At 33.6% G+C, this 27,809-nt stretch overlaps 2 protein-coding genes and 1 long non-coding RNA gene across 5 annotated transcripts; 2 read left to right on the top strand and 1 right to left on the bottom strand.

Moving 5' to 3' along the window:
- Window positions 1-171: 171 nt before the first annotated feature.
- Window positions 172-12,946, top strand: LOC139774664 (inactive ubiquitin carboxyl-terminal hydrolase MINDY-4B). 3 transcript variants are annotated; one of them, XM_071710080.1, is made up of 14 exons: window positions 172-547; window positions 901-1,061; window positions 2,272-2,435; window positions 4,235-4,469; window positions 4,564-4,788; window positions 9,306-9,391; window positions 9,535-9,752; window positions 9,907-10,114; window positions 10,581-10,646; window positions 10,861-10,931; window positions 11,054-11,204; window positions 11,455-11,654; window positions 12,016-12,165; window positions 12,475-12,946. In XM_071710080.1, the coding sequence occupies exons 5-14, from the start codon at window positions 4,665-4,667 to the stop codon at window positions 12,518-12,520; spliced, it is 1,320 nt and encodes a 439-aa protein (XP_071566181.1). In that variant the 5' UTR covers window positions 172-547; window positions 901-1,061; window positions 2,272-2,435; window positions 4,235-4,469; window positions 4,564-4,664; the 3' UTR covers window positions 12,521-12,946. The 3 variants fall into 3 exon arrangements, with proteins under 3 accessions (XP_071566181.1, XP_071566183.1, XP_071566182.1); XM_071710081.1 differs by lacking the exons at window positions 172-547; window positions 901-1,061; window positions 2,272-2,435 and adding an exon at window positions 2,852-3,179; XM_071710082.1 differs by lacking the exons at window positions 901-1,061; window positions 2,272-2,435; window positions 4,235-4,469; window positions 4,564-4,788 and having other exon boundaries at window positions 176-547.
- Window positions 12,947-14,755: 1,809 nt separating this feature from the next.
- Cad96cb (protocadherin Fat 4-like Cad96Ca) lies at window positions 14,756-27,731 on the top strand. The gene is made up of 18 exons (XM_071710066.1): window positions 14,756-15,445; window positions 18,469-18,579; window positions 21,569-21,855; window positions 22,407-22,499; window positions 22,577-22,684; window positions 22,872-22,973; window positions 23,531-23,656; window positions 23,762-23,956; window positions 24,027-24,108; window positions 24,578-24,687; window positions 24,770-24,916; window positions 25,070-25,184; window positions 25,264-25,333; window positions 25,538-25,648; window positions 25,735-25,908; window positions 26,223-26,476; window positions 26,829-27,100; window positions 27,535-27,731. Exons 2-18 carry the CDS (start codon window positions 18,513-18,515, stop codon window positions 27,622-27,624), a joined length of 2,403 nt encoding a protein of 800 aa, XP_071566167.1. The 5' UTR covers window positions 14,756-15,445; window positions 18,469-18,512; the 3' UTR covers window positions 27,625-27,731.
- LOC139774651 (uncharacterized) lies at window positions 26,167-26,974 on the bottom strand. The gene is made up of 3 exons (XR_011718631.1): window positions 26,853-26,974; window positions 26,692-26,743; window positions 26,167-26,464 (listed from the first exon to the last, which is right to left on the bottom strand). It is a non-coding gene; the product is annotated as an uncharacterized lncRNA (long non-coding RNA).
- Window positions 27,732-27,809: the final 78 nt, after the last annotated feature.

Here is a 27,809-nt window from a genome sequence, read left to right as displayed (position 1 = left end):
ATTAAAGAAATTTTTATCTAATCTCATTAATTATTAATTGAGTAAAGAGTTTAAAAATTATTAAATTAACAATGTTTAGAATTGACTATTTGACGTGTTGCGTAATTAATTGTTTTTTAAAGAGACGATTTCCTCGAGGATCACGCCAGTGTAATTTGGGAAACACAATTCGTTTGGGCATATACGTAATAAAACAGCGGGGCAGCAAATAATTTATGCAACTTCCATGGAAGTGTGCCAAAGACGGTGTTCTCGAGTAATTGGAGTATTTTTGCTAGATAGGCATGCCCTAGGTGGAGCTTCTATTAGCCCGGATCACGAAAGCCGACCTGGAAACTGATTCAGCCTGGATTCGGGTTTCTTCTTTGTAATGAGACCGTTCATTTACGGCGGAAGTGCGATAATACCGGGGCCGAAACTGTCATTTCGGTCTCAATATTTGTATCCCGATATTGCATAATCAAGGATATTACAAGTCAACGGCGTTCCTTGCACTCGTTTCCAGTCAATAAAAGTTTCGGAACAGGATGGAGGGATCATTTATGAGGTAAAAAGTTTCCTTGACGTAGTTGAACTCTTGTGCTTCATAAAGAATAAAATTCTTCTTCTATCTCGACTTTGAATAATATTTATGGGCATAAATTGCATTTAACACAATATTTTTAACTTCTAATTGTAAGAGATGTAGTGTAGAATTACATTAATCTGTATTTTACAATTTATCTGGGAATATACTTTCTTTACTTGTACGATTCGTTCTTATATGTATAATTTGTTAATTAAATAAGAAGAAAGTAATATTCTGCATAAATAAACTCTGCATACATAATAAAAATAAAAGGTATAATCAAATGTGTCGCATTTTATTTTTTTACGTAAAGAGCTTCTTGTTTTTAGCAGATTTTTAAAAAATTGAAGAAGATAGATCCTAATTATTTTTCATGCAGTACAAAGGATTCTATGATGCGTATTGGAAGACAAAGGAAAAGACTAATAGTAGTAAATATTATGCATGGTTGCAATGACAAATTCAATATTTCTTTGTCTGATTGTAATAAAAGGTACGAAGTACGAAAATTTTTACATTAAATTTATAAAGATAGGAAATAAGTTAAAATTGTTCTCTTAGATATTACATTATTTCAATAGAATACTTCCCGAAGTTAATTTTATTCTACTTTTAAGAGTAGCCTCTGTATGATTTATATTTTTCCTTCAAATTTTTCTTAAAAGAATAGCAGAATCTAAAAATCCCAAAATTTGTAAAAGAATCTATTAAAGCTAAAATTGGGATTTCTAGAATGCTGTCGGCTCAATCGCAGAAGACATCATATGTGTCCCGATAATGAATGTCATAATTTAGAGTTTCTAATGCTATTTCCCCCGTTTTACAAGATTTAAGCAACAAACACTTGTACTTCGAACTTTACGAGCTTCGGCAACATTACACAATATGAGAAAGAATCATATGTTCTCCTTTGTACGATGAAAGTTTTCCCATTTTCCGAGGCGCCCGTCAACGATCGATCATCCGCGCGAGATATATGATCTCCGCCTCGCCTGGCGTAACCCGTGTAGTGCTGATCGATCATTAAGCTCACCTCTCGTTCGTTCCGGTATACTCGCACGTGTGCATGCATTGCACGGCTCCTGGTACTACGCCACACGGTTTTAGCTGTCCAATTTCATATTCGCACCGGCGTCAGCTATAGATATCGCACGTATATGCATACAGTTGCATCAACACCTTGACGCATTCTCGTGTATGGCACACGGACTGCACGTCTATTTCAGAACGCGAACTTGAACTTAGACTCGTTCGAGCGCGGACTCGCGTAGGATAATCAGGAAATTGGCAATTAGAAACGAGCAAGAAGTTCGATTCGTTTCGACCACGAGAACGGCGGGGAAATCAATTTTAAGGATCCTTCGGCTTCCTTGTTATCCTCTGGGCATCGTGATCCGAGCGAATCGTTTAATTGAATCTTCCGATCAAGCGAAAGGTCGGAAGATGATAATCTGATCGGAATCTTTTCGATTGACTTGATATATAAATCAATAATTTGTAGACTATTTTTATCTTTAAGATACTAGCGCTATTCTTGATGTTATTCCTTTATGTTACTTATTATTACAATTGTTTAAATTCTGCAATACTCAAACAGTGTTTCTAACTAAATTTTAACATTTTATTTGATTATCTTATAACAAAAATAATTTATCAAATTTTTATAAATTTCTTACGGTTTGGTGCGTACATTTTTATTTCAGAACGATATAAGACAATCTAATTATCATTTATAACGGAAACTGGTATTGCAAGGAAGGATTAAATACGCGCATTATGCGTTAGTCGTATATGGAGCGGAAGAATCATATAAGGAAATACGCACACCATTCCAGTTAATTACAAATAGTTCTTCTCGATGGTAAAGGTAACTGTTGCTTATGGTCAAATGGCTTTCTTCTGCGTGCGATGAAAAATTGCAAGAAGTTTGAAAATCTAACTGACCGGGTCTAATTAATGGACTAAAAACACGCGTACTGAAACTTAAATACCACAAGCGCGACCTTTGCTAAATTTTTTATCGATATTTTTTGTAGTGTATTACATAATGACATAAATTACATTTTAATTAATTTATTCCAAAAGATGCAATAATTTCTTGTACAGATATTTATATTTCAATAAATGCTTTGTTAACAACAAGATGTAACGATTTAAGACTGTAATCATCTTATTTTGCAACACTGTAATTAATGGAATAATTTATGGAATATTGCTATAATAATCGAACAATCATACTTTTTCCATCCTCTGGCCCGGAAAAGTGCAAGTGCCTGAATTTATTTGATTAAAGTCGTTTCTGAGAGCAAGACTTCATTTCCGATTGTCTGTAAGGCCGGCACGAGAATAGCACGAAACACATGCAAAGATGCGCAGCTCCGATAGATCTATAAGATAAGACGATTCGTACTCCGCACATCTGTGCCGAATACAATAGCTTAGATATAGAGTAGATGTGTGCCAGGTGCTACGCAGGTATAAAAGCGTGATTCGGGCACGTCGAAGCTGTCAGTACGTGTATAACAATTAGACGAACAATTTCCTTTAACCGCGATCCATTCATTACAGATCATCTCATTACAGTCTATCAAATAATATTTACAACACATGGGTATATGCAGAAAAACACTGGTTTAGCATTTAAGACTTTTAGTAATAAGTCTACATTTAAAAATTTTAGAAATTTAAATCTCCTTAACTGTGTCGATTAATCTCTTTAAAGAACTTTACTATATTCACATAATTTAAAGCTCGATAACTACGTGATAAAAAATTATAAACTATTTGGAACGTTTAGAAATTAATCTTTTCTAATATAATTGAAAATTTATAGGCATATGTGAAGAGGACATGAATGTCTCGATCGGAAACTATTTTCAAAATAATAGCTTGCAAGAATACATCGCTTTTTAGATTGAAATTTGTAATAGTGATGAACAAGCATGATACGTAAGATGAGTCGCTACAACACTTTAATCGACGAAATTGTTGTGTTCTCTTTTTGACCCACCCTCTGTGTAGGGTGCTCGCGCGGTGTGCTAAGCTGAGTCAGCTCGGGGGTGTTAGTTAGGGTTATTATTTCTCGCTTCACGTCTGACGGCAGTCTGTCAGTTATCGCAAGTCAATGAAAGTACAAACAGCATCGTTACCTTCACAGACATTCGTGGTACTCGATTAGAGTGATTAGATTAAATATTCGGAATACATGCAAATGTATTAAACGTATGAACAAGTGTCTAATGTAATGAACGTAATTTTAATTTGTTACAATATAAACTAAAGCTATTCTAAAGAACGTGTTCATAAAATACACGCACATACAAACTAACATGTACATGTATAATATTAATATAACGCGTCTAAATTAAAAATAGATAAAATAATATTTTTAATAAAAACCTTTAAAATTGTTACAACAGACAGACAATGTTTTTTTAAATAATTGTACAAATTAATCATAAAATAATGGAAGAATACTGATTTCAAAATAAAATAAAACGAAGCAATTATTGACTGTTAAAAAATAATAAATTTTAAAATTTAGCTATTCTGCCGAATAATATCTGCATTTAAATCACCGACATCTTAAAGATTACTGCATGCACGTAGAATTTCGCGTACTTCAACTTTTAAGCGCGGACGTTAAAGTCTAACATTGCTTATCAGAGAACCACCGGGAGAAACTGTAGGCAAGGCACGTTATTTTTCCTGCATTCCGTCTTCGGCGAGCAAAATGAGAAAACGTGAGAATTTACTAACTACGGCGTAAATCGACGTGATCGTTTTTGCCGAAGTTATGCCGGTTAAGGAACGACTGCTGAATGGAAACGAATGGAATTTTATGGACCGTCGAGCTGCATCAGACTGTGGATCATAAAGCTGACGCATGAAGCAGAAGAAGGTATATATCTTCCGAAACGAAAAAAAAACGTGTCGTTAAACAAATTCAATATGTGATTGTTACATAAAAAAATAACTGCGATGGTGTCCAGCAGCGATCTGTCTGTGTATTGGTGGTTTGAAATTCTTTAGACTGTGAGTCGCAACGTGTGCCTAAATTTAAATCTTGAACAAATACAAAAAGTAAACTTTAGAAATGGCTGAATCCGACGTGACGGAAGAGAAGGAGGCCGCTGTGACAAACGCGACATCCACCTGCGATAAGCGACATTGCAAGGAGATGCGGAAGGAGAAGTTACCCCCATACCTTCGGGATAGAGGTACGAAAAAAATCTCTGATACTTAAATCACAAAAAGATAATTTTTTATTTGTACACTGAGAAAAAAAAGCTGTTGCTTCAATTACAGTGCTATCACGGGGTGCCAAAAACATAAGTAGTTTATTCAATTGTATTATTATTAGACCCAAATATCCGGATTATTAAACCAATAATTTGATTATTGGTTTAACTTTACTAAAACTACCTCTAAAAGGCTGAAAAATACCTACTTAAACCAATAATTAAATTATTGGTTTAATAATCCGGATATTTGGGTCTAATAATAATACAATTGAATAAACTACTTATGTTTTTGGCACCCCGTGATAGCACTGTAATTGAATTTTTTCTCAGTGTAGTATACCTACTACGATTGCCCTAATTTCATGATACGTAGTTATATTCTAAATCGCACACTTAAGTATGTTTAATTATACTTTATTTAATGACCAATTAGTAAAAGAAATATTGTTTAAAGAACTAAATTTTTTTCTAGTTAAATACTCTTTTCTCTGTAGAAAAGAAACGACATAATTTTATATTGTAAGAACTAATTGTAAGTTGTAATTATTTCAATTATATTAGTAATTTAAATTACAAAAACTAGATTGCAATGCTTTCACTTTCTAGATTAGATACTTTTTAGTATCTAATAATATATATATGTTGTAGTCAATTCTATGTGTGTGCAAAGAGATTTAAACTTTAAAGTAAAGTAAACTTCCAATATAGTGAGTTAATATTTTGCGCTGAATTAAATTATTAATCAACTACGGCAACTTTCTCTTTATTACGATAATCCTCATTTGTGCAAACCAATTATGAACTTAAATTTAACGAAGTATGAAAGGAGAGCATCGATTGCTTCACTGGATGAAGTATTACCCGCATAATATTTCGTATATTGAATATTTTCTCGGCTATGAGTAATATCAATGTGTACGAAGCGATTAATTATGTGAGTTAAACGAATATATATATATATGTATATCTTTTCATGTCCCATATAAAATATATTCTTTTTAGCTTCGCAAACACACTTAGGTTAAAAGTATTTTTATAGTTCTATACAAATTTACTCGCAAGCAAGATGTGAAATAAACTCCTCTTGCAAGTTTGGCTCCTCTTGCTGAAAACTCTTCAAGTCAAAAAGATCGATAGGCCGTGCTTTCGCAGTCTCTATGCGTACTGAACATCGAGATCAAGCAAGCTTTTGCCCTTTTGCTCTACGCGAGGTTTCTGTCCTCGCTGAGCTGGCCTTAGGACTGCAATACTGTTAGTACAAGTTATTGTCTGCAAGTAAAATTCTTTGCAATTTTAAGTAAGCTATTTCACATCTTGCTTGCGAGTAAATTTGTATAGAACTATAAAAATACTTTTAACCCAAGTGTGTTTGCGAAGCTAAAAAACAGGACTAACTGCAGTATCGCATTTTGTATTTTCGCACATGTAATCTTTTATGCGTGAGAAATATTTCTGTATTATAATTTTGCTTTATTAACGCACTTATATAGTTTTTTAGCTAAATTTTAGTTTATCTTGCATGCGTGATAAATAAATCAAATTTTATCTTTATCATATAAAATAATACTTACATTATTTACTCTTTCCGTATTTATAACGTTTTTTTGTACGCTATAAATATTATTATTAAAATAAATAGTGCATGTATGAACAACATCAAAAAATAAATCTTATTTTTGGAATAATTTCATAAAAATTATTTGCAACAAAAAACAATAAAAATTTCAGCAGTCTCAGAAAAATATTTATTATTGTCAAAAATAGCTGAGCTAAATAGACAGATAAAGGTTCATAATTAACACTGCTTTTTATTTACTTTATTCTAAAATGTTTTATCCAAATACAACATGCACCTTTGTTATAATTTTGACTCTTCCTTTAAGTAAGCGAACTCATTTGCTTTGTTAAGATGATAGAACACAGAAGGATGCAACCAGGCATAATTCTATGGAACATACAAGCGTGTACACTGCAGGAACGTAAACGAATAGATCGATAGGTATGCCTCCTCGACAGGCGCCTCGCAAATGTAAATTAGGGACGCGATATATCAGGGTGTGCAATCGCCAAATGCAGATGGCCGTTCCGGCGCGAATTCGTAATCCGATATTTTGATTGCACGCGAACACGCGATCGCTTTCGAGCTACGAGGTAGTCGAAAGGCCGCGCCGGATGATCTATACACGTCTTCGCCATCTGAAAATGGCAGCTTCGGTTGCCATCTCTCTCTCTTGATATTCAGTCAAACGACATTTTGTTTTTACGACGTCTATCTAGATCTAAAATCGAGAGAATAAATGGAGAAAATAAAATCACGAAATTTTTTCGCATCACGCATATGCGTGCATATGAGAACAAGTTTTATTTTTATTTCTAACATTGTTATAAGAAACAGAATTCAAAAATTCCTTCCTTTTAAAATAATAATATTTTTTTATATAAAAATAATTTACAATAATGTAAATTTTAATTAATATAAACTAAAAATTGTTAATAGATTAAATAACAGAGATACCAAGAAGAATTAAAAATGTAGAAGAAAAAGTACAAAAATATAAAGCAGAATAAAAATTTGAAATTAAAATGTAATTTTCTGACAAAGAGTGAAAACGTAAAATAAATTATAATTTTTTTCAAGAACCCATGTAAATTCTTTAAATGTAAAATTTTATAAATTACTTTTATTTTAGGGATTGTTAGAACAAAAATTCTTAAAAACATAATGGATTTTAATGGAAATTCTTTTTTTTCATATTATTTTAGTTATATATACGAATATTAAAATATAGTAATTACGCTTTTATTTCAACCACCTCTTCAAGCTTTACCTTAAAGCATTAAATATAGTAAATGTAGTTAATTTGATTGGAAACCTCGTATTGGCTTTCCCACACATTCGTTTATTAGTTTTCTGTCAGATCCGTCAAGGTCCTGCCGTAATAATCGATCAGCTCATCCGAGCTGTTCCGAGAAAACAAGAACCTTGCCCCCAAATTCACCCCATCTTACCCCTGTATGCTTCTCGCCGTTATATCCGACGTACACGCGAGAAGTCTAAAGACCCGAGCACATCCATCGCGTATATAAACAGTATCGCATTAAACTTCATCGTCTCCCAAAGCACTCACCAGCGGAAATACGGGAAACACAGGAACTTAGATAACTTCAACCACTGTTACATCTAGCCACATGCAACGGCGTAATGTTTTAATTACCCCTCATTCAACCGACAGAAAACTTTAAATGATCCTTCAACCTTTACCAATCTTGATTTTATCCTTTATCTCTATAAGCTTCGTGATAACTTCAATATTAACAATGTGACAATGTATGGTTAAAAAGATAGAATATCACACATAAATGTAGCATGCTTGATTCAGAGTGCTACAGAAATGAAAATTCTACAATTCTTTCTTATTTTTTTCTTTATTTTACTTTTTCGTCTTTAGTTTCCTTTCTCTTGCCTCTCCTATTTTTTCCTATTTTTATATTTCTATATCTCTTCTTCTCTCTTTGTTTCTTACTTTCCTCTTTTTATTTTTCTCCCTTTTTATTTATTATTTTTATTTTATTTATTTATTATTTTGTTTACCTCTCTTTTCATCATATCTTTCTTCCTTTATCTTTTCTCTTCAGCTCTCTTTTCTTTTATCTTTTCTATTTACATTTTACTTTATTCTGCTTTTTTTCTCCTTTATATTACCTTTTTTCTGTTAGTTTCTTTTTTCTCTTGGTGATAGATCTTCAGATAATTTACTTACGCCAATGACCGCCACTCACCTGCGCTCAAATTCCAGCTCGAAGTGCGGCATGACAAATAGACATTAGTAGGGCATGTCTATCGTTCCCAGCTGTCGTAACTCTTTTCGGACGTTCGAATTGACACCTCTCGTGCGCGATCGGTCTGAAAGCCCCGGCGCGACGTACATATTTCGCGAAATGCTTGCACGCATAAGCGTCGCATATTAGATCCTATATAAAGGAAGGTGCGGATTCCGGCACGATCTCAATTGATATCAGATATTCTACCGACGTAGTACCACCGGGTGACAACTGGCTGTGGAAGCCATCTGAGAATCTCCCTCGTCTCGGCGAAATCGTTTCTTGCGCTTCAATACTCGAGCTGGGCAAAAAGTAGAAAAGTAGTGTCGTTAAATAATAAATTGAAGATTTAATTTTATTGTAAAAAATTATATAATTATTAATTGTATAAAGAGAGACATTTGAATTAACATTGTGCATATAATACACAATGGAATGTGTTTTAGTAGATGCAATATAATATTATAAAATAATCACAGCTAATACTTTCCATACTTTTAATATCACAGCATTAAGAATATTTCGAAGATGTTGCTGTCAACTCGAGCAGCCCGATACGCCGCTCTTATGGCCGAACCCGACGAGCTTTACCCAGGTGTAAAAAGGCATTTAGTTTTAAGCTCTGTTCTATTTCGTGAGTACTAATATATCTTTTGGATTGTGTGTTTCAGAAAAAATACTCTACCCACGTAATACGAGAGCTCTACCAAAAACGCCCGTGATCGGTGGACAACCCATCGAGGAAGAAACGTGCATGGTAATTTTAAAATACACATAAATTTTATTATAAATATAATAAAGAATTATATAAAAATTTATAAACGTATAAAAATGTTTGAAAACTATCGCTTAATTCATAAAAATTAGTCGTTGTATGTTAATGATTTCCTGTCGTTATAGGCTTTGAGAACGTTGGTCTTTGGTTCCTGCGCGAGTCCACCTAAAGTCGAATGGGCAAGGACCGGGCTGACCTTACGACCATATGGACAAAGTTTAGCATTTGGATTGAGAACGCCCAGGAACACAACAAGAGGCCTCGTCACCGCAGTGCAAGCTGTCATGCTAAAGCACTTTCTATTCAAGTGCGACAAGCAAGATCTACGTGCAAATTCCGAGACGTAAGTGCCTTATTTATATAAACAGCAGATATATTATTCTATTACCGTATGCGTAATCAAAATATTATTAACACGATAATTAGAATATTATTAGATAAGTGTAATTATATGAAATCGTAAATCGATTATTAAGGAAAATTTCTTTTGATTGCAGCTTGCTGAAACCTTCATATGATCGACAGATCGAAGTGTTGACTTCTGCAATATCGGAGATTATCTGGCGTTGTGCAGGTGGTTTCTCCGTGTCCACATGTCCAAATGTGGTCAGCAACATCGTGCCAAAGGCCATAGTAGCTCTGCCGCAGGATACGCCATATCTTCAACACAGTGTGCAATATTTTCAAGATGGATTAACAGAAACGGTATGTTTTCCTTTATGTAATTTTCTGCATCAATAAATTAAATAGATATTTAAAAGAATTGCTTATCAGTAATTTCGTCTTCGTCAGTTTTAATATATATTTTTCTTTATTATTCAATTATAAATATATACTTTTTATATTAAATAAACAGTTAGAGATTTAAATCTTATAAAAAAAGGTAAATCTGTGGCGAAATTGACATTCTCGCGCGCGTTCAGTGAAATAATTTAGTAATGTGTCACTCCATTTCTATCACATTAACGAGTAACAAAGTGAAATCTAACTTTCTCATTTAATTACGACGAAACAGAATATGTCTCAAATTATAGCGTTGGTATTTTGGTAAGTGTGTTAGAATAATCTCGAGATTGCGTGCGATATATCTCTGACTGTATGGTTGACAATTCATGTTCTACGACGTTATCAGATTCAAGTACACTCCTTGAAAGGTTGCTTTGTACTCTAGCTGCACCTTTTCGAGTTCAATTCCTTGGAGGATCTTGAGATATTTGTCAAGAGATACTTGTACCTGGTGAGTATTTACGTAAGGAAACTAAAACATACTTGACGGATTGTCAGATTATACAAACATTATCGGACATTATTTAAGTGATGGAATCGCATATTATAGTTTCTATATCAAACTCAAATTTTAATTGCGTTTTATCATTGTGATAAAATAAATTTCTTTTCCATAAAGTCAATAAAATATAAAATTATCTTACTCAGAATTTTCATACCTTCAGTTTCACGACGAAGGCGGACCTGGTGCGAAGTTACTTTTATACAGCGCAGTGCTTTCAAGAGGCCTCTCAAAGTAAGATACCTTTTTTAACATTTTTTCTTATTCTATTTCAAGTTGAAGATGAAAAAGGATTGCCTCAATTGGACAATTAAATGCAAGTTACTTTGATTAATGTATTTAAATGCATATTTCAGGGTTCGAAACGATTTAGAAGATTCAAAGGCATCGATCCTCGGTGGATGCTCGGAAGAAGGCCCAATCAGTGTTATTGTCTTCGTTTTAACTGGTCGTGCTTCACCGCATCTTCACAACGGAGTGCTTCACGTTGGCGATGAAAATACATATGTAAGTTTATAATAATTTTGTTCCTTACCATTTACAAATTTACGTATTTATAATTACGATTGTTATAATATATATATATCTATTATAACATCTATAGATCATATCGAAATTGGTATGAAATTTCTGCATGTATCATAGATTATTTCCACAAAAAGAATTATTGATATGTATCGAATAAATGTAGCCTAATTTAAAAAAAAAGACAATTATTTATTCAAATGTTAATTCAATATAATTAATTCGAAATAAGGCTGTACCGCAATGGGGCGTCCTTATGAGAAGCGAAGTGGGGTTCTTAGTGCACGAAGGTGACAGCAATATAGGCAAACAGCCGGGTTCTCGATTGAAGACACCCAGTTTACCGATATGGGTGACTCTTTGTCTCGGTCACCATGGCGTGCTCTTCAACACGAATCGAGAATTGCTGAGGAATTATCACGCAGAACGACGGTACATATCCATCATGTAATTTTACGTGTCACTCGAATTTTTTGTTAATTTTATTTATGTCCTAATTTTTTTATAGTAGTAATAATTTATTAATTTATTATCAATACAATATTATCATAATATTAATTACCTATATTTTATTTCTGACATACGATAATCCCTATATAAAGTATAAATAATCAGATATGCAATTTATAAATGAAAAAAGCTGTTATATTGATTATATGCATTAAGGAAATGTATCTTATGTAAACATAGCTCAGAATTCACTTCTAACTTCTAAATACAAACACATAAATAGTATCTGACTTTTTCTTAGACAGTCTCAAGGAAATATCACATATTCTAAATATGTTAAAAGATTCGAGATTCAATATTTCACCTGCGGTGGCAGTCATGCTACGTTGACGGTGGATACCAGGGCAAACGAGACTTCCGGAGGATCAGATGCTGCAACAATGGAAACCGCGGATATCGCCGCGACACCATTAGAGAAGCTTATTCGATCCAAGTTAGTATTATTTAACAAATAATATAAAGCATAAATTTTACTTAAGTAAATTTTACTATTCTCAATTTTACAAGAACTATACTCCATGCTCGATTCAATACAACAGCTTAATTTGAAAAGTTTATTTACTTGCACCGTTAATTTTAGAAGCTTTTTAGTGCGTGAAAAAGATCTAATTGTAAGATCGCTATTGTCTTCTCGATTACAAAATGATCATGCGATATCTGCGAGATCGCTCGTGCGTTACCGTAAACGGCGCAGAATTCAAGGTATCACCTCTTCCACTTATTGTTCCACGCTGCACCAAAGGTGGCAGGATGCTCTAATACAATGGAACGGAACGCCGGTGATGTGAGGGATACGAAAGGATGACGACCAGATCCACTCTTCCGTGTTAAGCCGTGTGTCCGTGATTCCGTGTATCCGTGATGCTAATCGATCAGCGCTTATCGAGCGCTATGCACGCTTATCCCAGTAAAGGGGATTAATTAATTATCGTTAATAAGATAAGTCCACGTAGAAATTATATGTGTCGCGATGTCAGACGTTCCATGATTTTAAATGTGATAAAATTCTTCTGACGCTTTCTTAGATGGTACATCAGGCATTTGTACGATGACCAAGAAGCTTTGTTATTTCGTGAAATATTTGTCAATAAATGGCTGTGTTAATGAATTATTATCTCATATGAACTGTGTATTGTAAGAAAAGAATACATTGTGTAATTGTTACGTTTAACATCATATTTGTCTACAATAAATACTTTGCTTCTTTTAGGAAATTACAATATCTTTATTTTAAAGAAATCAAATTTTATATTTAAAAAAAAAATATATATATATATATATAATTATACACGCATATACAAAACGAATATAAAAATTAAACCGACCTAAATTCATCATTAAATCATTCTTAGAAAGAGCGGATACCGTTCGGCAGATATACCGTTCAGTGAATGATAAACAAACTATCACGCGATCGCGTGGAAAACGATACGTCTTCTTTGACTTTGACTCATGTGCATACAATATCACAATGCAATCAGCTTGAAGGATTATACAGCCAATTTTAATTTATTGAGATCAATACTATTAATAATTTTGTTCAAAATATTATTGTCAGGAGATATCAAGATTTTCAATACAGTAAGTACATTATTTTATCAATATTCTATGGTTAAAAATATTAACAGAATAACAAATAGAAATAATTTTAAAAAATGATTCTAATAAAAAATATACAACAGCTAGAGACAAAAACGTTATTTTTCAAACATTATTAAATAGTGATATAAAATCACCAAGAGTAATGGAGATATTTTTGACAATCAAATAGCATGACTAACTGTTTCATAAAATCGAATAAAAAGTGATCTCATAAATCTCCATTTGTTATAATGATCGAGCGTTTGAGAACTTTTATAATAATTGAGCACTTTCGAAAATATCCGATAAATTGCATGTCTCAATTGTGTCGGCCGGTGGACGCACCGTTAGCGAGTCATTCTGCGTAAATCGCGGACAAAAGCAGAAACTGGTTCAAAGTGGAAAGGACTTAAGACAGGCCGATGTTTATTAACTGCAAGAACCGTGCATAATAAAAGTCATTTTTCCCATGGGGGGTACGAAGAGGGACGAGGAGGGACGAGCCCCGCAATTTCACAGATCGATGGATCCACGAGGGACATCGTCGCGATGCCATAAGCCATAAGCGAATCACGGCGCCTGCAACGCGGATCTTGTTCCACTTGCCCTCGACCACTTCTCACGACATTAAATCGCGAGCCGCCAAGGGGAACGAGACGCTACGCGTATTGCCGAAAAAAATTGCGCGCTTACACAATTGTTAGTCATTTCTTGATTATGCGATTCGTTACTCGTTATTACAGTACGCTGTACTGACAATCTCATATTCGTTACGTGATTAGAGTTAAGAAGATAAGAAGAAAACGTATGTGAAAAGTTGGTATGAAAGATATTTAATGTAGTGCCAGGTCAGAGAGAATCCCAATTTAAATTATTATTTATAAAATACCGCTAACTCTTCTACTAGATGCAATTGCGATTAGTTCATATTTTTCACAGTAAATGTATCAAAATTATTGCTATCGTGTTGCTGAAATGTGAGACTATCTTTTATCTATATCTCTTCCACTATATCAAATATCGCAAATTCCATCCTGCTCTCTCTTCTCTCAGCGCGTATAAGTTAATTGTTTTTAATTGTTATATTATATCGCGTTTTAATCTTATTCATTTAATTCTTACAGCTTTCTACGTTTTGTTTCTAAGAAAATTTTCTCCGAGGGAAAGACCGAAAGTATACTCGCGCTCCCGTCTTTGGTAAGGTCGACGCAGGTCCCCGAAGGGCCTCGAAGATAGGGGTCAGTTATGCGCACACCTATTCAAACGCACGCATATGCGTCGCGTCCGTTCCCCCATCGTATATGAAAGCAAACACCTGTTCGCGGTGCGATTCAGATACACGTTTCTGTTGGTCGCCGCAGTCCCCCCTTCCTGACAATGGGGAGCCGAGTGGCACTCCGGCCGCTTTGCACGACGGCTCCGTTTTGTAGTAAAGAGTTCTACAGCCCTACAGCGCGGTAGTCGTAGCCGAGTTTGATCGAGATCGATCACGATAGTGCACGGAGTATAAAGTGCGACGTACACGGTGTATATTAAAGCTGAAGCAGAAAAATAAAACGACGAAAATAAATGAAGCAATATAAAATATTTAAGACCACACTGAAATATAAATTCCTAAAGAAAGAAAGAGTTGAAGATCTCCGGAAAATAAAAAAGACTCTGCGAAAGTAAGTGATCTTTTGAAGAATCAAATCGTCGTAAGAATATAAAGATTAAAAAATATGTAAATTGTGAATTAAAAAAATCAAGTAAAATATGAATTTTATTTAAAGATATGACAAAATTGTAGATTTTTTTACTGAAAAAATTTAGTTGAACAAATTGATCGGTACATTTATAGTATAAAATTCGAGAATTTAGGCTTATGTTCATCATGTGCGCGAAAAGAAGTGAATTATAAGACCGTCTGGCCACGTCGATCGATAAAGACAACTGAGGGTATACTTCGTAAGCCCTTTGTGCTTTTTGATGTAAAGGGAGGTGGCTAAGTGCATGGTAGATCAAGAGATTAGTAATCTGCGGAATTTATGTTATTAATAAAGAACCAGTGCTGTGAGAGAGATCTCTTGTCTTCGCAAACAATGGAGATATAGATACATGGACTTGCACGCTTTTTCCGAGCACATTTTGTGGTAAGTATCTGTTACTAATCTCTGATTTTATTTTTTAAACCTATTATTTAAAGAATCTTAATAAAAATCTTTATAATAATTCAAAGTAATTTATTATGGTTAATAAAATTAAACGTAATTTCTTACAATAACAAATTATAATTATAAAGTATAAATAATAATTAATAAAAGCAATAATAATATAAAATAATTAACAAGAAGTAATATTGTTGATGAAAAATTAATCACGGCTTATACATTAATATCGATAAAAACATGTTTTTATGATATAAGATATCAAATTTTGATATCAAATTCCCTTATTATTATTTGAATAGGCATCAGAATTCTTTTTCTCTAAGAATTTGATAATTATAAATACTTTAACAAATGGAATTAATAAGAAGTAAGTGCATGCTTTTTCGAAAGTAAGAAATCTTATATAACTTCTGCCTTCATACTTCTTACACGCTTTAATTAAACGAAAGGTACGATATAACATGATTGAACACGATCGTGATAATTCAACATTTAAATATTATTGTTAAGTTAAATATCACTTAAATATTATTAAGTAAAGTAAATATCACACGTACGATTGTTAATTTCATAATGTAATAAAAAAGTAATTAATTACAAACTTTGATAAAGTGAAGTATCAATACGAAGATTCAGATCACTTGGACTGTCAATTTCCGCAACACAAATACTAATGATATTTTTATACAGTTATCCGCTGAAGCGGAGGCCGGAGGCCTTTACGCCGGTTGCCCATTGCGTTGCGTTTCAATTTACGGTTCGTGAATTTAAGCAGTACTGCGCCCCATATAGCCAAGGTATCCGACCATTTTGCGTATAAATTTCCTTGTCCAGGCATTTTCGAAAAAACTTCTTTACACCTGTTTCTTTATTGTAAATTTATTGCATTTCTTTCCTTATTTTTATCTCTCTCATGTTATGCCAAAAAATATCCCATAGAATGCAACAAACAACAAACAATTATGCAAAATGTTTTAGACAAAGATAACAAATAATTTAGAAACAAAATCGAGCAAATTTACAGGTAATAAATAAAAGCGTAATAATAATAAATATTAATGCAATGTTGGATAATTGAAGATATTTTGTGGATATGGATATGAATGTAAATGCAGAAAAAGAAAGAGAGAGATATTATAAAAATATTTGTACAATATTTTATATTATTATTATATTAAAAACTTAAATATTATTTAAAAAACTAAATATCTTTTTTTAAACCAAACAATATTTTAAATAAAGCATTATTAAATTATGTTTTTGAAATTAAATATTACTAAATTATGTTTAAAATTAGACACTATTTGAAACTGAAATATAAAATATATAATATAAATATAATATAAATAAACGTTAATTTATTTTTGATAAAATTTTATATAAAATCAATTTTTGTTGGACAACAAAATATTATGAAACATTCTTTTATCTTTCTATAATGGCATCTTTATTATATGTTTTACTTATTTTATGACTAAAATTAAAATATTTGCATCTAAGTAATGAGTATTTCTTTACTACCAGTCCATTCAACCACCAAGTATCATGAATGGGGAAAACGCAAAAGCAAACTTTCTCGCACTAACAAGCTTAAAGAAATCTGCTTCTATTCTTGCCACTCAATCGTAAGGAGGAACGATTGCGTTGTAACTTTAGTATTTCAGACACTCAAAATGATCATCAACTTCCCGACATGACGTCACGAAAGAAATGCGCTATTTGCGCGAAAGGCGAGAGTGCAAGGTGTTAACAGCTGCCTCCGGCGATAATTCGAACGAGTCATCCTAGTCCTGATGAGACGCGCAGTCCTACATAGCCATAGTTCCACGTAATAAAAGAGTTTCTCTGCATGCTTTCTAACCACGCGTTATGCTCGCTATTGCAGACGCGTTTCGTCGTCGGACAAAGTGGTCGTTCGCCCGGCGCTTATGTTCTTACATTCGTCTGCTAACACGATGACAAACTCGATTGTATGTTACCAGCAAAATGGTTACGTTTAATGGCACGTGCTTGCGTCATCTCGTCAAAAGCTGAAACGTGTGTCAGTGGACGATAGACACCGTTCTTTTATTAGCAATATTTATAAAATACGTTATTATTTTTAAAGAAGCTATTGTGAATTTTAGTATCTTTTCGTCAATAATGATAAAAAATCCAAAAAGTATCTAAGAACCAGATAAAAATTCCAAATTTTTATATATTTTTGACTTTATTATTTTTATTTCGAAGTTGCACGCGTGACTCTTTATAATTATTTTTTAATTTTATTACTGCTTTCTTACGAAACTTAACGTTTTTCAAAAATTATTTTTAAATTTGCATTACTTTACTTAATTACAATAGAATTAGCTATTTTTGTTTGTATAATAATGAAAGAGCGAAAAAGTCCGCTATGAAAAGATCTATATTAGATAAATATAAAAAGATAGACACTAGACTGAAAAATTATGTAATAAAAAATGACAGATAATCCTACAACGTTATGTAAAATTCTTGTACTGTCGCGTTATTATATCATATAATTTACTGTTACAACATTAGAAAAAAACTAATATACCTAGATATCATCTATACAGATTGGATAAATTCAATAAAAACAATTAAATAATTATTACAATTTAATTAGATTATAAAATTGTATTATTAACAATAATATGAAATACATTTAATATTTCTACAATTAAAAATAATAATTAACCAATTAATTAAAAACTTATAAATCTTTACGAAAATCAACAAGTCATCTCGCGCAAAATATTCTCGCAAGATGAAACACTTCTCGACAAAAAGCAATAAAAACTTCGTAATGATTCCGAGAAACAGGGTAAGACGTTTCGAACACAGGAAATACTATTTCCGCAGATACGATAAATCGAAATATCTTCCGGGAAATTCATTCCCACGGCCCACAAGAAGATTAAGGAAACTCAGTTGCGCAAAAGTAACGCGCTGCATCGTCTCGTCTTATCCCTCGTTTCCACTGATTTTCGTCCTTTTTTTTGCAGATGCATCTGTCGACGGAATCGGTGGACGATGATCTTAAATTGCCATGGGACGAAACGTATTGAGGATCTTGCTGCTTCTCTGCTGCGTGCTGCAACCGCACGTCGGACAACGTAAGTCTTCCTGTATCACATATATACCAACCTTCCTTATTTCCACATGTTCCTCTCAGAATCTTTCAACAAGTGCAGTTTCCAGGATCGATATACTGAAGTCCTGTTATAAGTAAATAGAATTTTCAACTTTTAAGATATAATTACAGAGCAATTGGTTCAATAATTTATTTATCATACTTTTTTTCTCTTTCTTTTCCTTAAAAAATACCAATGCAATAATCGAGCAAATGAATAAATTGGAATAAAAACCGAGATAAGTTTCTAACGTATAGATCTTCTTTAAGTCATTTAAAACAGACATTGTGTCATATTTGCTTCATTTTTTTTTTGTCTCTTCGCGCGAATTACACGCAGTGTGCCTATATGAATCGTCTGCTGAGACAAGCTCGTACAAATTTCCGCGGGTTTTCGCGCACGATCGAACGTCGCTCGCTTTTGCTAGTGAGAGGTCCTCGTCTGTGCTAGGAAAGGAGTTTGCGAAAGGCCAGCGCCGTAACGCTGCGCCGCCGACGATACGCCATGAGTTCGCCGCGACCGGAACTCCGCTCCAGGGAAGCGCGCATATCTACCCCCTCGCATACGCGTTAAACAGCCCACGCATATATTCGTCTACGCATCCGATTCGCGTCCTTCCAACGTCCGAATTCCCGTCGATCAACCGGGAAGAACGAGTGGATGACGCGACGTCCATTCAGGTCTTTGTCAAGCGGCTAGATTATTCAAGGTGTAATTTTCGAATAAAATTACCTTCCTCTTAATTGTAACGCAATCTCGTTACCGTAATAACGATATAAAAGTGTCCAATTAAGCTCGTAATATTGGCACGCATACGTATAGAACCGCTATTTTGGAAACCGCTATGAAACAATTTTTTTCTTCCCGATTTTATCTCATTTTTATACTCGTTATTTGCTCATTATTGGAATAAATAGAGTAACGCCCGAATAACGGTAATTTGAAAGTTCTTTGGAGCAAAACGCTAAACTGTGGTGTTTAGCTAAAACTGCCGTTTCGCTTATCAAGCAATTACACGTAATTATAGCAATCGATATGCGCAATCATAAAGCGAACCTGAGAATGAATCTCCAACGGCGATAGCTATATGTATCAAACGAGGCACAAAAGCGGCTATCGTGATTTATGCTGGCGTTAGAACAACTGAAGCACTGTTGTTAGATAAACGACCTCGCCGCCCCTTGTGTGCACTTTATGCAACGTAATTTATTCACCTATTATATGTAAGAGAGTAATAATAGTACACACATACATACATGATAATCTTTACTTTATATCGTGTCATATATGTGTATCAACTTTCATATTCTTTACTTTATTAGCTTTTCTCTAAAAATATATTCTTTACTCTCTAAAAATCTTATTAGAGGAAAGTATTCAAAAAAATATTGATTTTTTTTTAGTTGATTTTACACAATATATTCTATATTAAAACAAAAGTATGCGTAAATATTCTAAAAAACATTAGAAATATTTTTATGTCTGCATATATAATAATTTTATTTTTAAACGTTCTGCATATATTTTATACTCTTATAGAAAGATATTTTATTCTTTATAAAATGAAGAAGTACTCTCGCTTTAGATACTCGTATTACGAGTTTCAGATTACAAAATTACGTTACGTTTACGGTAAACTTAACTGCGTTACGATATAACGCTTCTGGAATGCGTGTACTTGCGCAGGATTGTTTGAAGTCATTAGAACAGATCCAATTAATAACTGGACAGTGAGTATTACGAGTAAATAGGTACTAACAGCATAAGCATTACCTAAGGCTGCGTGTGTAAAGTAGTTATCTACTATTACAAGCAACGAATAAAGAGCTATCTCCTTCCATGGCATTTCTGGTTATTAAAAGCACAAAAGTGCATGCTTTCTTACCGTTAAAGGTCTCATAAAATAGACATCATTGTATACTACGTAGTAATACGATACCTGTTTTATAAGACGGTCTTAAAAAAATAAGGAAGTCCTTGACGATTACTTAAATATAGCAAAATATTCAGAAATCTTTATACATATATTTTTTCACTTTTTAAAAAACTCTTCTCTCAGATGAAATTAATTTCAAGATACAAATACTTTTAAAAACTTTTTATTCTAGCAAATCTTTTTAAACATTTATTGTTAATTAGTTTCTGCACGTTTTTTAAAATGCACTATCTTGGACCGCAATTATTAAATTAGAATAAAAAAATAAATCATACAACTTACTGAATATATATCTTTCTCAATGGCTTGTCTTTTGAATTCGTATCGATCTTATATACCGTTACAATCGGACAGTTTCCTATAAAAGATCATTGTCCCACGGTCCTTCCATCATCACGAAACTTTCGTACAACCCACAGAAAACCGGTTGTGCGTATTCGACCGGAAACTCCAGTAACCTCAACGGCATTAATCCAATAGCGACCACTTTTTCAGACGATATGAATTTTTATTCAAGACTACAGCATATATACATATATATATATATATATATATATATATATATATATATACAATTCATATTCAAACAATAAGATATGTTCTATGAAATATTTAAAAATATAATATATATATTGTTCTGTCAATTTTTATCCATTTTAAAGAAAAAGTTAAAAAAAAGTGTGTGGAAGCATGATATGCGTTTTGTGCGATGTATCTATTAATCAAATAAAACACTACTTACACATAAAAATAATGCCTAAAGATTGCTTCCTCTAACTTTTAACAAATATAGATCTAAGATTTGAATCTAAATGCCGATTAGCAGAAATGCCGAATTTATATTTTCAGATCAGATTTTTTCAACTAAATTAATTAATTTTATGTAATTTGAATGTACAGTACTTCTATTGATAACTTTGCATCCTTTTTCCTCGCGCTAAAAATCAATTTCTTTTACTCAAACGCCGTTAAAAATTTCTGATTCAACAACAGACCACATTTCGTTGTTCGTGTTAACAATCGCTCGATTTCCAGTGGCTCGAGACACGCGATGCTTTCTGGAGAACGGAGCCACCGCGGCGCATCTCTTTGTCAGCGAGGATCTGCCCGTAGGTGATACCGTGGGAATTCTCGGGGTATTAGGTGATCCTGGCTCGCAAGGTGACATCGAGTTGAGCCTGCAGGAGCATGACAGCCCCGTCGCATTCTCGCCATACTCGAAGAATTTAACTCTCATCAGGCCGCTCGATAAGGAGGGTGTCGAGGGACCAGCCAGCGTCTACATCAATGTTATTTGCGAGAAAAAACATACGTTGGACCCGGTGAGACAATTTCTAGAAGCTATTACGTTATATTAAATATTAAAGTAATAAAAAAATATCTTTGAATAGGGTAAACTCGGGTAAGATGGCCATAGAAAAAAGATGGCCAACCCATCATGTTCTATCAATCTAACTTATCGTCTAGTATATCGAATGAACATGGATTGACCATCTTTCCTCTATGGCCATCTTACCCAAGTTTATCCTACAATATTAATTTTATTTCTTCCAAATTTCATGATATGTACTAAAAATATAAATTGCAATGCAAACATTTCGCGCACTTTCTTCTTTATTCATTCCTTAATTTTTCGATAAATTCAACAAACTTAAAAAAAATAGATATTTTATTAACAGAAATGCCGAGTTCATATTTAGCAGATTAAATTAATTTTATATAAAAAGCCTCAGTGTATTTTCATAACTTTTCTATTTTTCTATTCATGATTTTTCAAAAAACATAACGTTTTATTGTTTTGCTTTATTAAGTAAAAAATTTCTAATTTTCTTTTTATTATCATTTCATAAGAAATTATATTTAATGTTTAAAGGGGTTCGTCATACCGGTGAACATCCGGGTAACCGACGCGAATGATAATTCACCGCAATTTGTGAATGCGCCTTATGTGCTGAATATTTCTGAGGTGAGAAGATTGTTCATATTTTAATATTGCGCGTTTCTTTTTATATTATTAACGTGGCATTAACATGGTTATTTCAGGTTACCGTCGTCGGCACGAGAGTCCTACAAGGAGTCCGAGCTGTCGATGCTGATCAACCAGGACCATATTCCACTGTGCAATACGCAGTTCTACCAGGAGCTCACTCGGTAAATTTTATGAACATTTACACGGCTTATAAAAATTATTTTTCCGCCAATAATCTGTTATCCCTGCATTTGTCATACAACTATATTGCTAATCACTTTTCTCTGCACGAATGATAATTCTTCAGAATATTATACAGAGTATAATTTATTTAATGCATTGAATAAATAGTTATCTCTTTGTGCACAGGATTACTTTGTTTTCGTAAATGCTTTGGAAGGCACTCTTGTATTAAGGAAATCGCTGGATTACGAAATCCTCACCAACTTCTCCGTTGACATCCGTGCTCAAGTAAGTTCAACGATCTTACATACCCCAGTTCGATATTTAAAAAAATCAAATATTAAGAAATAATAAACCATACACCATATATGGATCCCATCACTATTTTATAAACCTGCACATTGCATTGCATAAAATCAAATATCTAAAAAAGTTGTTGCGAAGCTAAAAAGTTATTTAGAAGCATTTTTTCAAAAATATGATTTAGATCTGAGACAATTGAATTGATAAAATTCCTGAATAGAAATTATTTATTTTACGTAACACAATCTGCAAAATCCATAAAGTTCAATGTCACAAAAATACCATAAATAGATCATAACGGTCTTGAATAAATTGATTCGGATGATCGATGCCTATCGATACGCAACAGTGAACAAGTGAAGATTACAGAAGATTGATCGAACAAATGCTTCCTCTGACCATTTCTCACGCTTGTCGTTATACTCTAACAAAGAAAGGCACAAGTATTTTCTCTCCCAATATAATTGTATGTCTCTCAGTAGTAAATAATAATAAGTGTTAACTTTTAACAATTTCACAGCAAAGAATTTCGTTCTTTACAGGACCAAGGCAGTCCACCACGTTCATCAACGACAACGTTATATGTTAATGTTATCGATGCCGACGATCAAAATCCAGCTTTTTTGAATGATCAATATAAGGTCACCGTACCTCGTCATATCAAAGGGGTAAAATTGACTTATTTTCTTATTAAAAGTTTACTTTGATCGAATTAGATTCTATACAATTCAAAATAAATAAAGAATTTAATGAAAATTAATTTTTTTATTTAGAGAAAACAATTAAAGGTGTTACCTGCCGCGATAAAAGCCTTAGATCAAGACGTCGGTATAAACGCGCCAGTCCGATATACGATACAAGGTGGAATCTTACCCTTTTTGGATTTGAATCCTGAGACTGCTGAAATCGTCATGATACGCTCGTTGCAGGACCCCGAGCTAATGACGCCAGCAACTATCGTTATTAAGGTAGATATATCAATGTGCTTTAATGTCTAATAGATTAAAAAATATAATAATAATATTGTTCATTAAATAGGCTACTCAAGTGAATAACGCGGATAGGTACGCTCTTGCCACGGTTATTGTATCCCGAGAAGATACAGTTGGTCCAACAGCAGGTAAATAACATGCAGATTTAACGAATATATATTTTTTTTATTAGAAAATAATAAATTTTAATAGACTAATTTTTGAAACTATACATGACAATTTTCTTAATTATTATTTTGTTACGGTTCTCATATGTCTTCTTCGTTGTAATTATTAGCAGACATATAATGTATATATTCATAGTTACTAGCTACATTTAATATTATTATACATTTAATAAAAGTTTATTATGTACAATTAATTACTTATTAATTAGCATTATCTGTCTATTAAAACAAATAGGTCTGCGACCATGCATTAAATAATTACGGTGAAGATACATTAACAATATATTCTTCATCAATATCAAAATTTAATTGTACAAACACCGTTTTGCATGCAAATGTTAAGTGTCAAATGTCAAATATCATGACGAATCGAGTCGTTGTCGATTTGAAACAAATCTCAAACTGATACTTTATATTTTACGGATGCTAGGCGGCCGATTACCCGTGAAATTCGTGCTGAAGAATCATCAAACGAGCGTACCAGAGAACACGCCGTCTGGGAGCGTTCTTCTAACGACAGGAGTCAACAAAGCTGATCCTGTAAGTAATGTAAAAATTCGCGTTCACGATAAAAATGCAAATTAATCATGACATAGTAGCGTAGTATAGCTTTTGATCCTAGGGTTTAAAATTCTGGCTGGTGGGTCCGGTGGAGGATTTGGAGAGATTCTCAATCACTAACTCTGGCGAGTTGATCCTCAAAGGGAATTTGGATTACGAACGGCGAGTGCAGCACAGCTTCCTGGTTCACGTCACAGACGGATACCATGTACGTTTATCGCATTAATATTATTAAATTTTATTAAATTATTTTTTGCATTATAATATATGCGCACAGACGGTCTATACATATTATATGTTATAATATGTTTATAGTATATTATTATGTATATAACGTACAATGTATGAATATTTTTTTCAGAACGATACCTCACGTGTAAACGTTTCAGTCGAAGACGTGAACGAATGGGAACCTCGATTCCAATATTCCCGGTATGAATTTCATGCTCATTCCGCGAGAGAAGGCTCCGTCGTAGGTAAATCATCTCTTTGTTAAATTAAATTTCTATCGAATTTCTATTACTCTCAATATTCAAGGAACATGCAACTTTTCAGGAAAATTAGAAGCAGCTGACGGCGACAGGGGAGACAAAGTCAGTCTATCCCTCAGAGGACAAGATGCAAGGTATAAAATTATAGTAAATTTTAATAGCTCAGTAATAAAATTACATATGAAAATAATATACATAAAAAGTAAGATGTATTTAATCTTAATTTAAAAAAAAAACAAAATCTTTTAATTAAATAAGAGTTAAACACGTACATTTTATTCTTCGCAAAATAATTATAATTATTTTTAGTAATCATATATAAATTATATTATTTTCAGGTCCTTCGAGATTAGAGATAACGGAGAATTAGTGCTGAGATCGCTAGGTTCGTTTAATGGATCTTTGGCCAGATTTATAGCGGTAGCTACCGATACTGGGAAACCGCCCAGGTATTTATAAGTTTGTATGAGATTATTTAGCTTACTGTTAACAATTATTTTAGATGTTAATCTGTGTTTGTCTGCAATTTCTTTAGATCCAGCATGATCCCGGTGATCGTTCACATACCGAACGGCGGCTCTTTGCCGATCGCTGCGAGAGCCGCACCCGCTTGGCTCGGTAGCAGCGTGCTATTAGTTGCAATCTTCGGCGCAGTTTTGGGGCTTCTTGGAGTTGTCATACTCATTCTCATCCTTTACATTTATAAGCAGTGAGTAAATGTGTCAAACACAATTTATAACTATGTAATAATGGAATAATATTAATGTATGTACAGTATATTTACAGACACGTAATAGTAACTATAAGCGCTATGATTATATCATGTCTTCTCTTTATACATTTTTAATTTTCTGATTTCTGATTCGTCAAGAATTTATAACGAAAATATTAAGCTCCTTGCACAATAGGCTATCGCTATCGCTATCGCCTATTGTGCAAGGGGCTTTAGACTTAAAAATATTCCAAATTTTTTATTGGATTAAGAGAGACTTTATTAACAAATAACACACTTTTTTTTATAAGTAAAAGGCCAAAAAGCGGTGGTTCGGTCAGCTCTGTGGGTACAGGATACCGCGAGAAATCACCGGTTCCCTCAGCTCTGAATTCAACTCCGCAAGTACTAGGTGCCAACGTTCTTCAGGACGCCTTGGAGGGCCCGCGGAATCGGCGTCACGATATCGATGGCAACGAGAATGATAACGTGGACAGCTGTAACGAAATCGATAATCCCGTCTTCGGAGAAACCAATGAAAGCTCGTACAGTGCTACAATCAAAAGTACGTTTCTATAGGCAGCACAAGTCGAGCAATACTGCACAAGCTTTCTATTCTTCGCGCTCGGCATAATTTAACTCGACATACTTTATTTTGATTCTTTAACTCTTCACGTGTCTTTCTTTTTTTATACATTTATTTATTTATTGTATATTTATTAACTGATTACCAAAAGCTGCTCGATGTAATTACTGAAATAAGATTTCTTCTTTACATACCGTGATTATATATATGTATATATGTATATATCTTTCTCCTTCCTGAAGCGATCTGAAATTACAGAGCTTTCGTAAAATTCTATTGTCAAAGATTTATAATGTTAAAACATTCCATTTCTTTCTCGCATTTTTACTAGGTATAGCGTCGGCGAGACAATTACCATTGTACGCCCGGCATAAAGTAGCGCCCGCCCCGAATCCACCAGCTTTATCAGCCACTTCGAACATTCCCAATATCGGCGGATTGGTACAAAATATGAATGACTTGAGTGCTAGAACTAATCTGGATGCTGGATCCCACGACTCTTCCAATTATTCCGGAGATCCGCCAGACTCTCTGGTGCCAACGTGGCCCGCTAGTTCGGCCTTGCCGAGGATCAAGAAGTTGTCCTGGGACGACGACGACAGGGTAGTTATCTTGCGACAAATTTGCAATCTAGCAACTAAATAAATCCACAGATTCTTTATCTAAATTCCATATTGTATAACAAATATTAAAAAAAAGGATGTTGTAATATTTTATAAGTTGGTTTTATATAAACAAAGATAAGTGTTTTAGAAATTCTGCGAATTGTTAAACAAATTTAGCTTGAAAGATTTAAACAACAATAATTTAAACAATTGAAACTACATCAGAACCGTAATATTTTTAATTGTATTGAGCGATTTAAATAGAGGATAACGTTTCGTATACTAACTGTTTCCCAAGGAATACAATTGCATTGACTTATGCAAGAGAAATAATTAAATCCAAGTTCGCTTGCAAATACAAAACTTCATGCAATCCTGAAGAGCAGATAGATGGAGAACACAATGGAGACAGAAGTATTTATCGTTTTCCAGACCGTGGATAGTGTCGAGGTCGCAGCGGAAACGCGAACCGGAGACAATCAAGCTGGCAACGAGAGGCTCAATCTCACCGTATACTTCTAACGATCCATTATTTTGTAAATGGGACGAATGTCCGATAATGATGGCGGAAGACTGTTGTAAGCGCTGTTTGACCAATTCAGTTAAATAAAGTCTCGTTGATGTCGAAATTCTGTGAATGAATTTCGAAGCATCGCAACGCGATGCGACCTCACCCGCGTATTCGGTCCACAGAGTATCTGTGTTAT

The sequence above is a fragment of the Temnothorax nylanderi genome, unplaced genomic scaffold (genome assembly GCF_030848795.1).
Source record: "Temnothorax nylanderi isolate EJ_2023f unplaced genomic scaffold, tnyl_v1.0 TNYL_tig0084_pilon, whole genome shotgun sequence".
Taxonomy (NCBI): Eukaryota; Metazoa; Arthropoda; class Insecta; order Hymenoptera; family Formicidae; genus Temnothorax; species Temnothorax nylanderi.
This window is presented reverse-complemented; position numbering and strand designations above follow the sequence as displayed.